At 32.5% G+C, this 13854-nt stretch overlaps 3 protein-coding genes across 3 annotated transcripts; 1 reads left to right on the top strand and 2 right to left on the bottom strand.

Annotated features, from left to right (window-relative positions):
• Positions 1–127: 127 nt before the first annotated feature.
• Positions 128–1059, top strand: DSM5745_10631 (uncharacterized protein; the record flags this gene model as incomplete). Its single annotated transcript, XM_026752647.1, has 4 exons — positions 128–322; positions 394–404; positions 499–605; positions 656–1059. The coding sequence occupies 4 exons, from the start codon at positions 128–130 to the stop codon at positions 1057–1059; spliced, it is 717 nt and encodes a 238-aa protein (XP_026598665.1).
• Positions 1060–1167: 108 nt separating this feature from the next.
• DSM5745_10630 (uncharacterized protein) lies at positions 1168–2859 on the bottom strand (the record flags this gene model as incomplete). Its single annotated transcript, XM_026752646.1, has 2 exons — positions 1168–2589; positions 2641–2859. 2 exons carry the CDS (start codon positions 2857–2859, stop codon positions 1168–1170), a joined length of 1641 nt encoding a protein of 546 aa, XP_026598664.1.
• Positions 2860–3236: 377 nt separating this feature from the next.
• DSM5745_10629 (Zn(II)2Cys6 transcription factor) lies at positions 3237–4482 on the bottom strand (the record flags this gene model as incomplete). Its single annotated transcript, XM_026752645.1, has 2 exons — positions 3237–3791; positions 3838–4482. 2 exons carry the CDS (start codon positions 4480–4482, stop codon positions 3237–3239), a joined length of 1200 nt encoding a protein of 399 aa, XP_026598663.1.
• Positions 4483–13854: the final 9372 nt, after the last annotated feature.

The following is a 13854-nucleotide window of genomic DNA, read 5'->3' as shown; positions in this document are numbered from 1 at the left end:
ATATAGAGACGAGAAGCATACGTTCAGTATGCTATAAGCTGCAGGTATAAAACCGCCTAACCTACACCTACCCTCCTACTTCCCCTCCAGCTTCTCACCACCTTCAATCCTCCACAGCAAAGCCGCAATGCATCGCCCCTCCTTCCTCCTCGCCCTCACTGGCGCTGGTCTCGCCTCAGCGCAGGGCTTCTCCTCCGAATGCACCGACATCTCCCTCACCGATAACTGGCTCGTCGCGACCTGTCCGACTGGCAGCGGCTCCTCGATCACCAGCAGCGTCTTCCTGAATAACAAGATCGTGAACAATAATGGGAACCTCGAGGTACGTACGCTTCACGCTCTATGCTTATCTAGCCCGGAAGAGTGATGTTGCTAACGTACATGTTTAACTAGTGGGTTGAGAAGTATGCCTTCCCATTCCCGGCCCTTCCGTCCTATTTCCCCTTCTACCTTCCAAGATTAGACAGGGCGTGATCTGATGATACTGCGGTAAAACAGCGGGCGCTTCCTCGGTTCCTGCGTCGACTGCGCCGTCTCCTCCGGCGTCCTATCCTGCACATGTCGCGGGAACTTCAACCCTAACGTCGCGGCGTCGCTGAACCTAGGTACACCCTTCCCCCTCCTCCCCCTCCCATCTAACCGTGAAATGAAACAGAGGAACACATCTCCAACTACGCCGGCCACCTCCTCTCCAACCAAACCGGTCCCATCACTACAATCCCACCGGATTCCTCCGTCCCCGTACCCAGCAGCTTCGATCTATCCCTCTCCCTCGTCGCCCCCTTCCTCGGCACGGACTGCTCAAGGGCCGGTGCAATTCTCGGGCTGAATAACCCGCAGCCCTGCTACTATATTAACCCCGGCGGTGTCGGGACCGTGCAGTACTCTGCGGGCATTCAGAGCGGGAATCAGGGGTGGGAGATTGTGGCGTATGAGGATCCGGAGTGTACGAGTGAGCCGGTTTATACGTTCACCGCTGGGGATGAGGGCGTTTGTGTGGCCTTTCAGCCGTATGCGGCGGCGTTTGGGGTGCGGCCGTTGTGGAATGCGGATTATTAGCTGGAGGGTGTTGAGACGGGCTGGTGGGTGACTAGTTAGAATCTATGTGGTTGTGTAGGAGGGATGGGCCGGAGCTGAATATAGTTCTATTGCATTGCATGAGAATACCTACTCACCCCCCAACATCCCAACAACACCCCCCAAATCCCCCGAAACCCCAACACCAACACCCCCCTCCTCAAGCTCCCAAGGCACACACCCCGCGGCCTCAAGCCCCGCCCGAACCAACCTGACCCCCCCACCTCCAGCTGCATTCGCCGCCCCCTCAACAAGCTCCTCGCTCGGCCACCTCAGCACAGCCGGCGTGTTCAGTCCAACCCCCAGCTCAAGGATTACCGCCTTCTTGCCATGCTGCACTTCAGATAGTATATGTTCTAGGAAACGCGCATACTCCCTCTCCTGTCCCTGGAATGGAGAATCATTGAAGTAATCCCCGCCCCGAACACAGAGCGTGAGTTCGCCGTCGCAGTACCGACAGCTCGGGACCTTCGACGCGTCGGTGAGTTCCTGCGTGACTGGGTCTAAAAATGGCATGGCTGCATTGACGAACGGCGCGGACGGGAACACCGCTTCCCGGCGACACTGGGCCAAGCATTGCAGGAAAGCGTATTGGCCTTGTGGCGTAGAGATCCGCGAGGGGTGGAAGGCGTTCGCGACGAAGAGGCCGTCTGCATTTGAGGTGCGGATGAAGGAGCGGGGTCCGAAGCGGAAGGATATTCTTAGCAGAGAGGCGTAGAGGGGCGATGGCGGCCATGTCTGCACCATGTTCAGGTGGGTGAAGTAGTATCCCCATTTCTGGCCCGGGGATTTCCACCCGGTGAAGCCGAAGACGTCGTACAGGCGGCGGAGACCCAGGGGGAGGAAGGCGGGGAAGTTCTTTGCGAAGAGCGACGGGGATGTATAGTCTAGGCCTGTTGCGGCGGAGAGACCGGCTCCTGCGGATATGATGAGGTAGTCTGCTTCGGCGAGCCATGAGCGGGCTGTTGATATTGAAGGAGAGGGTCTTGGTGTCGGCGCCGGTTGAGCTGGTAGGATCTTCACGGCACTGTTCGCTTGGACGAGAGACGAGAGCTTGTCGTTGTATAGATCGAAATCCGTATCGAGAAAGGTATCGAAGATGATATCGGTGATAGTAGTCTCCGGATGCTCCACGCACCACCTCACCACGGTATCAATCGCAATCTGCGCGGCAAGATCAGGCGGAAATGCAAACAGGCCCGTGGAGATACAGCAGAATGCAACGACCTTGCGGCCGTCCAATAGCGCGGGCAATCTCTCCATCGCGTCAAGGCATGAATTGTAGCAGTCACTCAGCTGCTTCCGGTGAAGCGCAGTGGGCGCTTGACCAGTTCCGAGTTCCGGGCCAACGGTGTGAATGACGTATTTGGCGTTGAGGTTGAATCCGGGTGTCACCTTCGCCTGTCCAACGGGCTCATCGTGGCCCTGCTTGATCATCAAATCGTAACACGCTTGTCGCAGGCGAGGACCAGCGGCAGAGTGGATGACGTTGTCGATACATCGATGAGACGGCTAGAAGCATCCGAGGAGTGCGGAATTTGCTGCGTTGACGATGGCGGTTACGTCGGTCAGGGTGGTAATGTCGCCTTTCCACACGGATATCCTGGTATTGTTGGAGATCAACCGATGGGGTATTGATGCAGATGGAGTGAGAAGAGCGTGACTGTGTTTGTACGAAAGGACCTTGTCGATATCGGTGAGAAGATCATTGCTAAACTCCAGCTCGGGACTGCGACGGCACAGGGTCTGGCGGAGGAGCTCGAGCTGGCCCCAGCTGTTCATCTGCAGGAACCAGTCATGATTCCGATAATGATGCCCGCATGCGTGCCTCCCGACCTTCATGCCTTTGGTCAAGTGCGATAACGCCCTGGCTAAGGCCTCTGATGGCCGCATAGAGTTACCTCCACCCATGGCGCTATAATGCCTGCGACTGCCGACCGAGCTGATTCAAAAGGTGAAGCTCTGAGATATGGCACTCTCAGACAAACTGCCCCTGAGGGAGTATAAGAATACCCCCTTGACCCACTCTCATGTTGTCTGTTACAAACACTGCTTAATAATGGAGCCGGTGGGCTGCAGGCTGAATCTTCACGCCCAGAATATTTCAGCAGCAAGCGGACCATCCTGTAATGCATTTTTCGGATATATCCTTCAAGCCTTCAGAGCCTGCTTGCTTGCTGCACAACAAACCCCAGCCAACTGTCGGCTTCGAAGAGAAGCCCAAGGCCCTTGCGTCCTTCCCTGACATCACTCACGATGTCGCATATCAATTGCGGTGACGTATCTACACAAGGCCGTGTTCCGGATTCGACTTGCGCGTGGAATCGCCGGTAGAAGTCCTTCGTTTCGGGCGCATCCCATAGATACCCGCTGTCGGGGAGAGGGAAGCGCAGGTCCGAGAGGCGGAGTATGCCCGTGTTGAAGTGGTGGTTGAGTTTGAAAATAGTCAACGCGAGACGCTTCGTTTCTTCCATGTATGTCCAGGAGTAGAGCACCGAGTCGGCTGGTTCCAGCAGAGCGTGCATTTTGGAAAAGTTGAAAAGGCCGCCGGTTATGCAGGTTGCCGTTACGGCGTCGAGGAGGATACGGCAGCGGTCGTAAATGTCTTTATTGACGTCCCGGATGATGGCGAAGATGATGTTCAGGACTATGGTTTGGTATGTGCTCATGGGCCACGATTTGTTTGTGAATTCCCGGTCAAGCTTCCACTCGTCCTGTACTGCTCAGTATACCCGATCAGATCGAAGTGACGGCACTTACCATGCGATTCTCAAGCAGCGCGAGTAACTTTTCATGCATACTCTCTGCCCTCTCCCGTGCACTCTTCTCGCCGGTAACCCAAAGCCCAATCATAGCGAGAGCCAGCACCAAAACCTGCGGCTCGGTCCTGGTCCCTCCGAAGGAGAAGCGATGGACGACCGGCCATTGATAGTGGAAGTGAGAGAAGTACACCGCGACGTATTTGTCGATGTCCAGGTCTTTTCCTTGGTTCTGAGGCTGCGGACTCCGGGGAGGGGTACCCAGGAGGCCTTTCTCGCGGAGGTTGCTCTCGTGCTGGAGGAGGAGGTCTTGGATCTCGGGGCCGGATATTGCGGTTTGTCGGGCGATATCGCCTCGAGTCGTTGTCGCATCATTTGTTGTTTCCGGTGGTGACTTCGCCTGCGAGTGCTCGTATGAGTTCCCACCCGTAAGCCCAGGCCCAGACCCAGTTCCAACCTTCGTCAACCGATCGAACGTGCATCTCAAATTTCTTCTCAAACAAACATCGCAAGGATATTCCCCATCACATCTCGTCTTACTCGCGTGGCACCGGTCACAAGCCCTGACCGTCCGAGGCGCATCCTCCCTCTCCCTCCGATGCACGAGTCGATGACGACGCAGCGAGTCCACGCGGTCGAAAACCATGCTGCACACCTCGCATGGCAGACTCTGCGTCGGGGCGTGTTTCCGGGCGTGGCGGGTCAAGTGCTCTTTTCGCCGGTACTGGGCGGTGCAGCCCGGGTAGTCGCACGTAATCATCTGGTCCAATATTCCGGGAAAGCCACCTTGGACACGCGTACGTCGGATTTACGGATGATGATTTGATAGGAAGAGAGTGTAGGGGTGTTGGAAGAGATGAAGGATGCCGAGTGGGAGAGTTGTGTTGCATTTTCCGAGCAGCCGAGTGGGAGCCGGTGGGTTGTGGGCGTGGCTGTCTCCCTACAGTACCGTGCTTACTTATCTACTACCTAAACCTACGGTCTACCTCCTATTCCAAAATTAATCTTTACTACTAAAAAATAAGGCTTTTTAATATATATATATAAAAGGTATAAAAACTTAAAATTTGAATAATATATTTTACACTAGCTAATTACTTTATATATAATTTTAAAACTTTTAATATTACTTTAGTAGCTAGATTATACAGCCTTAGAATTTAAGGGCTATGGGGGCAAATTTTCAAAATAATATTTTAATATTATTACGGATTTATTTTTACTTAGCCTAGCTAATTTAAAATTATTTTAAAGCAATTATTTTGCCTTTTTATTTATATAAGCATATTTTTTAAGATTATTTTTAACTTTTTTACTTTACGCCAGTATTAAGCTGCCTTTATAACCCTTTTTTACTTTGTGAAAATTTTCTTTATTCCTTTTAGCTTGTAGTTAGTATTACTTATTTTTAAGCCTTTTTATTATATAATTTTTATTTTTAAAGATTACAGGCCTGCTACCTTTTCTTGGAAAATAAAATATTACGTTATTATCTTTTAGGGCCTAGAGTTGAAATATAAAAAGTTTTTTTTTTACTTTTTTTAATTAAGGTATTTTTAAGGTTCTTAGCCTGTAATTTTAGAAGTATAAATTTTATATACTGTAGTATTAAGTTTTTTAAATTTTTCAGGTATAAGGGTATTTTTTATATTTTTAGAAAATTTTTAATTTTTTACTTATAATAGCTTCTTTGCAGACTCCATAAATATTAAAGTTTTATTTATATTTTTTTTAAATTATTTTAATATATGCTTACAATCCTTGGAGAATGAACTAGTAAATTTTTAAAAATTATTAATTTTTTGGTTATTAAAACCTGATTTCAAGCCTAAAAATAGCCTAAAAATAGTTACTTTATAATTATACTAAGGCCTTAGTAGGAATATATGAAGCTATTTGGCTTATTATGATATATCTTATTTAAAGAAAGATCCTAATATTTAAGAACTATAAAATATAAGTTAAATATAGCGGATAATATAGTTATTTTTTATAAAAGTTTAAAAAGCTTATTATAATATCAAATTTATAGTTATTTAGGAAAAGAAGCCTTTAATATCTTTGTATTTAATTTTTTCAATTTTCTATTTAAAATATCCTCAACCTAGGCTAATTTAAGCTTGTTCTTTATTTTTTGAAAAAAAAAATAAAATAAAAAAATATATTGTCAATATTAAATTGAAAGTTTTAACTTTTAAAGCCAGGTATCTTATAATTTACTTATAATTAACTAGTAAAATAGGCCTAAAATAGTAATTTTTACTAGTTAAAATATATATAATAATAGTTATTTACTTTTAATTATTATTTTATAAATATTACTTCGACCTTTACCTAAAAATGTTTTTTTTAAAAAAAGACTCCCTTATATTCTATAAGTATTTTAATAAAAGAAAATTATTTTTATTACAGGTCTTCTTACGCAGGACCTTATATTCATTAATTTTATATTTCAGGTGCTTAAAGTATAAAAGTATCTATAAGCCAAATTAGTTTTTTTTTTTCAAAAAGTTAATTCTAGTTATATAGGTACTTATCAGTTTATTTTAGTATCTATGAAGTTAGTATAAAACCTAGTTATTTATTTTAGCTTTTTCATAATTTTTATTAGGTTTTTAGTTATATTTTAAGTATAAAAAAGCCTTTATTAGCCTGTTAATTAATATAATTTATAAAAGCTTTCGATCATTAAGTATTAAGTAAGAACTAGCTTTTATACTATTTCTTTTCAAAGTTTTAATGCTTTTTATAATGCTTAGCTAAAATAGTATAGTTTATACTAAAACCTTTAAAAATATTTCTAATATTTAAAAAAACTTATATAAAATTAGGTATTAAAAAAGCAAAGTTATTTTTAGTATACTAGATTAAAATAATATGTAAAAAGTAGTATATATTAAAAAAAGACCTCACGAAAAAAGAACTTATATGGGTAATATTTAAAAGGTTTTTGTAGTAAATTTTGCCTCTTGAGTCTTGCCCCTGGTTTTTATGCCCTAGTTATTAGCAAGCTACTTAATAACTTCCTGGTCTATTATAAAACACTCCAATCAAAAATTATTATAAGTACTAATATTTTATATTATATTAATTTACTTATCAAGAGTATCAATACTAACTTTCTAGCTACTAATACTTAGTTCTTTTTATAAGGTTAAAAAAGGTTTCTCTATAAATTATAAGCTTAATAAACCACTTAGTCTTCTATCATAAAATTTAAAACTGCTTAGTTTTATTTTATGTTTTCAAATTCTGCCCCCTTTTTATTATATAAGCACCAAGGTAAGTTTTTCAAGCCCTCTAAACTGCTTTTAAAAGCCAATATATTATAAATATACTTGTAATATATAAAGGTAATTATTTAAAAAAATAGTAAAGTATGCTTGGTCCTGGAAAAAAAAAGTTTAATAACAATATTCGTTTATTCAAAATAGAGAAAAAGCTTTTGCTAAAGTACTTACTAATATTCAATTCATAGATAATATCGCGGCTGTTGATTCCCTATTTATTAGTATGAATACTAGTAATTAAAGCTTTGTTAGTATTAAAGCCCAAGATAAAAAGTTAACAAGTATTAAAGTTGGTAAGGTTAGCTAAGTATTATTACTAATTATACTACCTTTTAAATTAAAACTAATATCTGCTTATTAAAATTCTTTATATAATATTTTATTACTTTTTAACATTTTATATGCTTAGGCTTCTATATATAAATACTACATACTTAATTTAATCCTAAATACTTTTATATAAAAATCCAAGTATAAATTTTTTTAGAAATAGTAAAGTATTATATAAAAAACATTTAACAGGCAGGTATTAATTCTAATATAAAAATAATCTACTTAATAATAATACTTAGCTAATCTTACTAACTCTAAAGCTTACTAATCTTTTATCCCTAGCCTTAATATTACTAAGGCTCTAATTACTGGTATTACATACTAGCAAATAGGTAATCAATGACCATGATAATAAGTTACTTGTTCTATCCCTATTTCCTATAGCAAGGTATTATAAATTAAAATAATTAAGCCAAGAACTATAATATATTTATTATTTATTATCATACTATCATAGATTATTTTAAGGCAAATACTAAGGATTATGATTATTATTGAATAAATAAAATTTTGAATTTATTATAGCTGCTGCTTTATTTGCTAAAAAACTAGTATTTTACTTTATAACCATTATATTAATTATACTATAGTGGGGTTGCACCCTAACATTAATTCCTATAGTACTTATAGCCTTACTACCTGCCTCTTATACCTAGTTTATTATTTACTTTAATATATATATTTTTTTTCCTACTATTATTTTTACTTATACTACGTACTATTTAATTTTAAAATACTATTATTATTTAGCTTTTTAGCTTTTATACTTTAATACTATTTTTTTATATATTAATAACTAACACAGGGCATGTTTTTTTAATATTATAAGGGTAAAAAAAGTATTTATTAAACCCCTAAATTAAAAGTTTTTAATACTAGTAGTTATACCTTAATAACTTAACTATTTAAAATTATTAAAAAAAGGGGCAAAAAATTATTAAGGCCTAAAGGTTAAAAAAAATTAAATAATAAGTATAAATTAAACCTAGTAAGTAAAGCAGGTGGGTTATATATAAAGCACCCTAGTAATTTTTAAGGAAATAATAAACCTAAAAATCCCAAGAAATACTAATTACCTAATAAATATAATAAATTAAATAATAAAATTAATAAATTTAATATAAATATAGCTAGTAAATTTAAAGTAAAGCTTTTAGGGGCCTACTTAAATAGTTATATTAAATACTTAATAATAAAGTAAAAATATTTTATAAGTCTTTTTTTATAATTATAAAGTTTTATTTTTTATTAAGTATTTATAAACCTAGCCCTTTAAAAAATTATTTAAAATTTTTAGTATATATAAGCTTACTGCCTGCTTGCTAACTTTTATTATTAAATAAAAATATTTTATATATTTAAGTTTTTAAGTAAAAATAATAATAAAAATACTAAATAAATACCCATGCTTATAATTAAAAATTTTAAATAATATATTTCCCGCGGTTAAAGGTAAGCCTAATAATATTATTAATAAAATTTATATACTTTTTAATAACTCCCGCGGTAATAATACTGGCACCTTTAAAAGTATAAAAAGTATAATAAAAAAAAGTATTACCTTTTATTAATTACCCTTATACTAATTCCTGGCACTTTAGGCACACTTATATTTAATAATAAAAATATAACTAGGTTTTTAAAAATATATAAGTAAGCCTGCAAAAATAAAAATATTTATAATAAATTAAAAAAAGTTACCTAAGTAACGGGCTACTATAGTTATAATATTTTAAATATTATTAAAAATTTAAAAAAATACGCTAAATAAAACTAAAAGGTTTTAAAAATTATTATACTAAATAAATACCAGCGCCTTAACCAGTACTAAATTAAATAATTATACTAGTATTTTAAAAAATTTAAAAGTTAGCCATGCACGTGGACTAATAACCTTTATAATTATATTATAAAATATAATATAATTTTAGCCTAAATTATATAAATTAATAAATTAAATAATTATATTTAATATATTTAATTAATTTAAGGCCTTCCAAGTAACCTAGCCCGGTAAGTTTTTAAAAAATTTAAGCTAAAAATAAAAAGCTGCCGCTAGCTTAAGTACAAGGTAATTAAAAAATATATATTAAATACTTTTATAATAAAAAAACTATACCTTAAGGTTAGTAAAAAGGTTATTATATTTTTAAAAAAAAGCTAAAAAAAGGCTATATTTTAAATACTTTTAAGTATATAACTAGTATTCTGGCGGCTAAAAAACCCCTAGTCCTATTTAATAAAATTATAAGCTAGTAAAAAAGGCACCCTAGTCTTGCCTAAAATAACCTTTAAAAAATTATAAAAGTTATTAAAGTATTATAGCTAAATTTTAAAGTTATAATAGCCTAGTAAGCATAGTAATCTTTTTACCTTTTAAATATATAATAAGCACTACCACCTTAAGTATTTATATATTAAATTATTATATATATTTTTTTTTAAACTAAAGCCGCCCCTTAGTAATACCCGTCTTAATAATACTTATTTTAATAATACTTATTTTAGTAGTACCTATTTTAGTAATACCCGCCTTAATAATACTAAGGCTAATAATACCCGCTTAATAATATATTAGTACTTTTAGTTTAAGTACCCCTGCCTTATAATAATTATTATTATTATAAGACCTTAAAATACCGTGTAAGTACTTATATTATATAAGTAATAAATATAGTAAATAAAATATATTATAAAAACCTAAATATTAATAAACTATATATTAATAAGGCAGGAAATAAAAAACCTAAAATTAAAGGCTAGCTTAAAATATTAATAATAAAGCAAGTATTAAAAGCTATTAAAAATTAGTTAAAGCCAGAGCCTTTAAAGGCAAATATTAGTATTATTAAAGCCTTAGTTATTAAGCTTATAAATATTAAAAACTTAAAAAAAAATATTAAAAATAGCAAGAACTTTAACTATAAGTTTAATAATTTAATTAAGGTGTAACTATAATTATTTATAACTAATAAATAAGTTAAAAAATATAAAGCTATTAATAATAAGTACCCTACTATTTAATTAGTAAGATTTAGCTAGTATATAAATAGGATAATTAAAAAGTTTAAGCTTTTAAAAAACATAAAAAAATAGCCCTAGGTAAAAAAAGTAATAAAAACTAAAAAAAAAAAAAAAAAAAAAAAAAAAAAGCTTTAGGCTATTATTTAATCCTAGCCTGTAATTAAAAATAAGCTAGTAACTAAATTAAAAAAAAATATTAATAAACTTTATATTTAATTATATACTTTAATAACCCGTGGCTAATATTATAATTAATAACCTTTTTAAGGTATTTAAACACTTATACTTTATATCTTTTTATTAACTTTTTATAAATTTAAGTTTTTTTAATATTATTACCTAAATCCCCTAAGTAACTTTAAAAAATATAGCTATTATAAACCTATTATTAAGGCCTAAGTTAATTAATAACATGCCCTTTTAACCCGCGTAAGTAATACTTATAAATATTATTATAAAAGGCCTAAGGTTTAAGCTCTTACCTAGTAAAAATTTTTTTTTATATATTTTTAAGTATTAAAATTTTAATTAAAATAAAAAAATAATTTATAAAGGTGCTTCTGGATACCAGCATAAAACTTAATATTATTAATAAATAATTATATAAAAAAATTAACTTGTTTTACAGGCTAAAGCCGCGGGTAAAAGTAATAATTATAAATTAAGTTAAGGGTAATTATATAAATATTATAAAAAACCTTTTAATAATTATTAGTAACCTTATATACTAAAGTATTAATTATTTTATATTAAATAACTTAAAAAAAATTATTTTAAAAAGGCCTTTTTAACACCAAGCCTTATTTATAATAAATACTAAAAAATAATAATAATATAAAGTGCATAATTTATTTTACTAGTTATAACTAATTCCTAAAGATCCGCGTACCCTAAAAGCTATTATTAACTAGGTATAAAAAAAATATTTAGCCTAGGCAGGATTTAAAAAACTAAGCAAGAATTATAATATTAGGTGGTTACTTATTATAAAAGCTAGAATAATGACACCAGGGGCCCTAAAATAATTAATAAATAAGGTTTTTAATAAAGTAGCTAAACCCTTAAGCCATGCCCAAGCGCCTAAAAAGTTAAAAATTAAAATAATTTTATATTTAGTTAAATATAAAATTATTAGGTAAATTAAATATTACCTAAACGCGCCTTAGCTACTTAAAAATTTAAAAATTAAGTTAATTTCGCGCCTGGTAATTTTATATTTAAATAAATATAAAATTATTAAGCTAATTACAGGCTATAAATTTATAATTATTAAGTTGCAAAGTACCTGCTAATAAAATTACTTAAAAATTATTAAAACGCCTAAGCAAGCCCCCAAGATATATTTAATAAATAAAATATAAAATTAAAAAAATACGCGGGATATAGCCTTTAAAATATAGCCTAGCTAGTAACCTTATTTAAAAAAAAAGTTAATAAAGTATAACTAGTAAATAGCGCAAATAAGGCTAATATATTAAAAGGTATAAAAAATTAATAAAAACTTTATTTTAAATAATACTATCCCTTTTACTAAGTACCTAAAGCAAGTATTAAGTTTAATTTTTATTTTTAATTATAAATTACTTAATTCCCGCGGGGAACCCAGCTAACACCTAAAAAAGTTATAAAATTAAAAGTTAAAAACTAGTTAATAGCACAGGAGAAAAAAATACTACTAAATATATTATATTTAAAAAAAAAGCGCTAAAATAAAAAACTAAAAATATTAGCTAGGTATAATTAAAGATAGTGCCCTTATAGTAACTATAAATAATAAAATATTAAGTATAGTAAGTATTCTTAATTAAAATCCCGCGAGCGGCCTAAAAAATAATAATTAAAATACTTAAAAAATATTTAAAGGCTAAAATATTTAAACACTCCTAGGGCCCTTATAAAAACCTATACTTTTTAATTATTAAAAAAATATTTAGTATTTATTAACTAGTAATTAATATTACTAAACTTAATAAGGTTATTATACATAATGTAAACCTCCTGCTAAATATTAATAAGTTTTTTAATAAGTTTACTAGCATGGCTATAGCATTTCTTATTAACTAAATATTTAAATATAATTAAATTACCCTAAACCTTAAAAATAAAAATAAGACCACTATTTATATTATAATAAGTTTTTTTTAATAAATAATTATTATATAAAAAGCCACAAACTTAGTTACCTAGTTTATTAAGGTTAAAAGAAAAATCTTAAAAAAATTAATACCATTAATAATATAAATATTCTTAAATAATATTAGCATAAAAAAACTTAAAACTAAGTATAATAATAAAAAGGCTTTACTAAAAATTTAATAATATATGTTAAAGTACCTAGTAAACCTAAATTATATACTTTACTTAGTAAAACTTACTAGTATTATAATTTTAATAAAAAAGTTATAATTTTATATAAAAGGGCTTAAAATTATAAGATAAGTATATAACTATAATAAAAGATATTTTAAAATAATAAAAATAGCTAAGGTTTTTTACTAGCCTAAGCCTTAAAATATTAAGTAAGTTTATAAGTTTATAGGACTAATAATAGGGTTTAAAATAATTATTAATTATTATATTTAAAAAGCTAAATTACTATACCTACTACTTTATAAAAACGCCCGCTAGTAATAAAAAAAAATAAAAAATACCTTTATCCGCCTGCGGAAAATTATTATAATATTTTTATATATATTACTTATTAATTATATTATTAACTTACTAATAATTATTTTAGTGGTAAACACAAGCCTAAATAAATAAAAGGCATGTATTATATAAAATAAAAATAAAAAATAACATGCGGTAAGGTATAACTTTAGTATATAAAGTAATATAAAAAAGTAATATAATATTAAAAAAAAAATATTAAGGCCTTGTAATAGCCCTTAAAAAGCTTAGGTTTTAGTTATATAAAGTATATTTTTTTTTAAAAACTAATACTAACACCCTAGTAAGCTAGTTAAATAAATTAGTATTTAATTTACTAGGCGCGCTAGTAGTAAGTTAGTTAATATAAATTTAAATATTTAACTTTATTATAAAGCATGTACTAGGTAATAAAAATATAATTATAAATATTTTATTACACAGGCTTATTATAAAAAAAATATAGTATAAAAAAATATTAAAATTAATATTAATAAATAAGTAAAAGTAAAATTAAAAATAATTAAAATATAAATATAACTAACTAGGGCAAGGGCCTTTAGCAAGTTTATAAAAATCTTAAAAAATTATAACCTATTATTAAAAAAAAATAAAAATAAACCTGGCCTAAAAATAAGTATATTTTTAAAAAGCTATTATTTAATAAGGTATTATAAGATTACCCGGTACCTAGCAACCCTATTAAAATTATTAAAAATAAG

Source organism: Aspergillus mulundensis (genome assembly GCF_003369625.1).
Source record: "Aspergillus mulundensis strain DSM 5745 chromosome Unknown scaffold_16, whole genome shotgun sequence".
Classification (NCBI taxonomy): domain Eukaryota; kingdom Fungi; phylum Ascomycota; class Eurotiomycetes; order Eurotiales; family Aspergillaceae; genus Aspergillus; species Aspergillus mulundensis.
The sequence above is the reverse complement of the archived record's forward strand: the minus strand, read 5'-3'. Positions and strand labels throughout refer to the sequence as shown.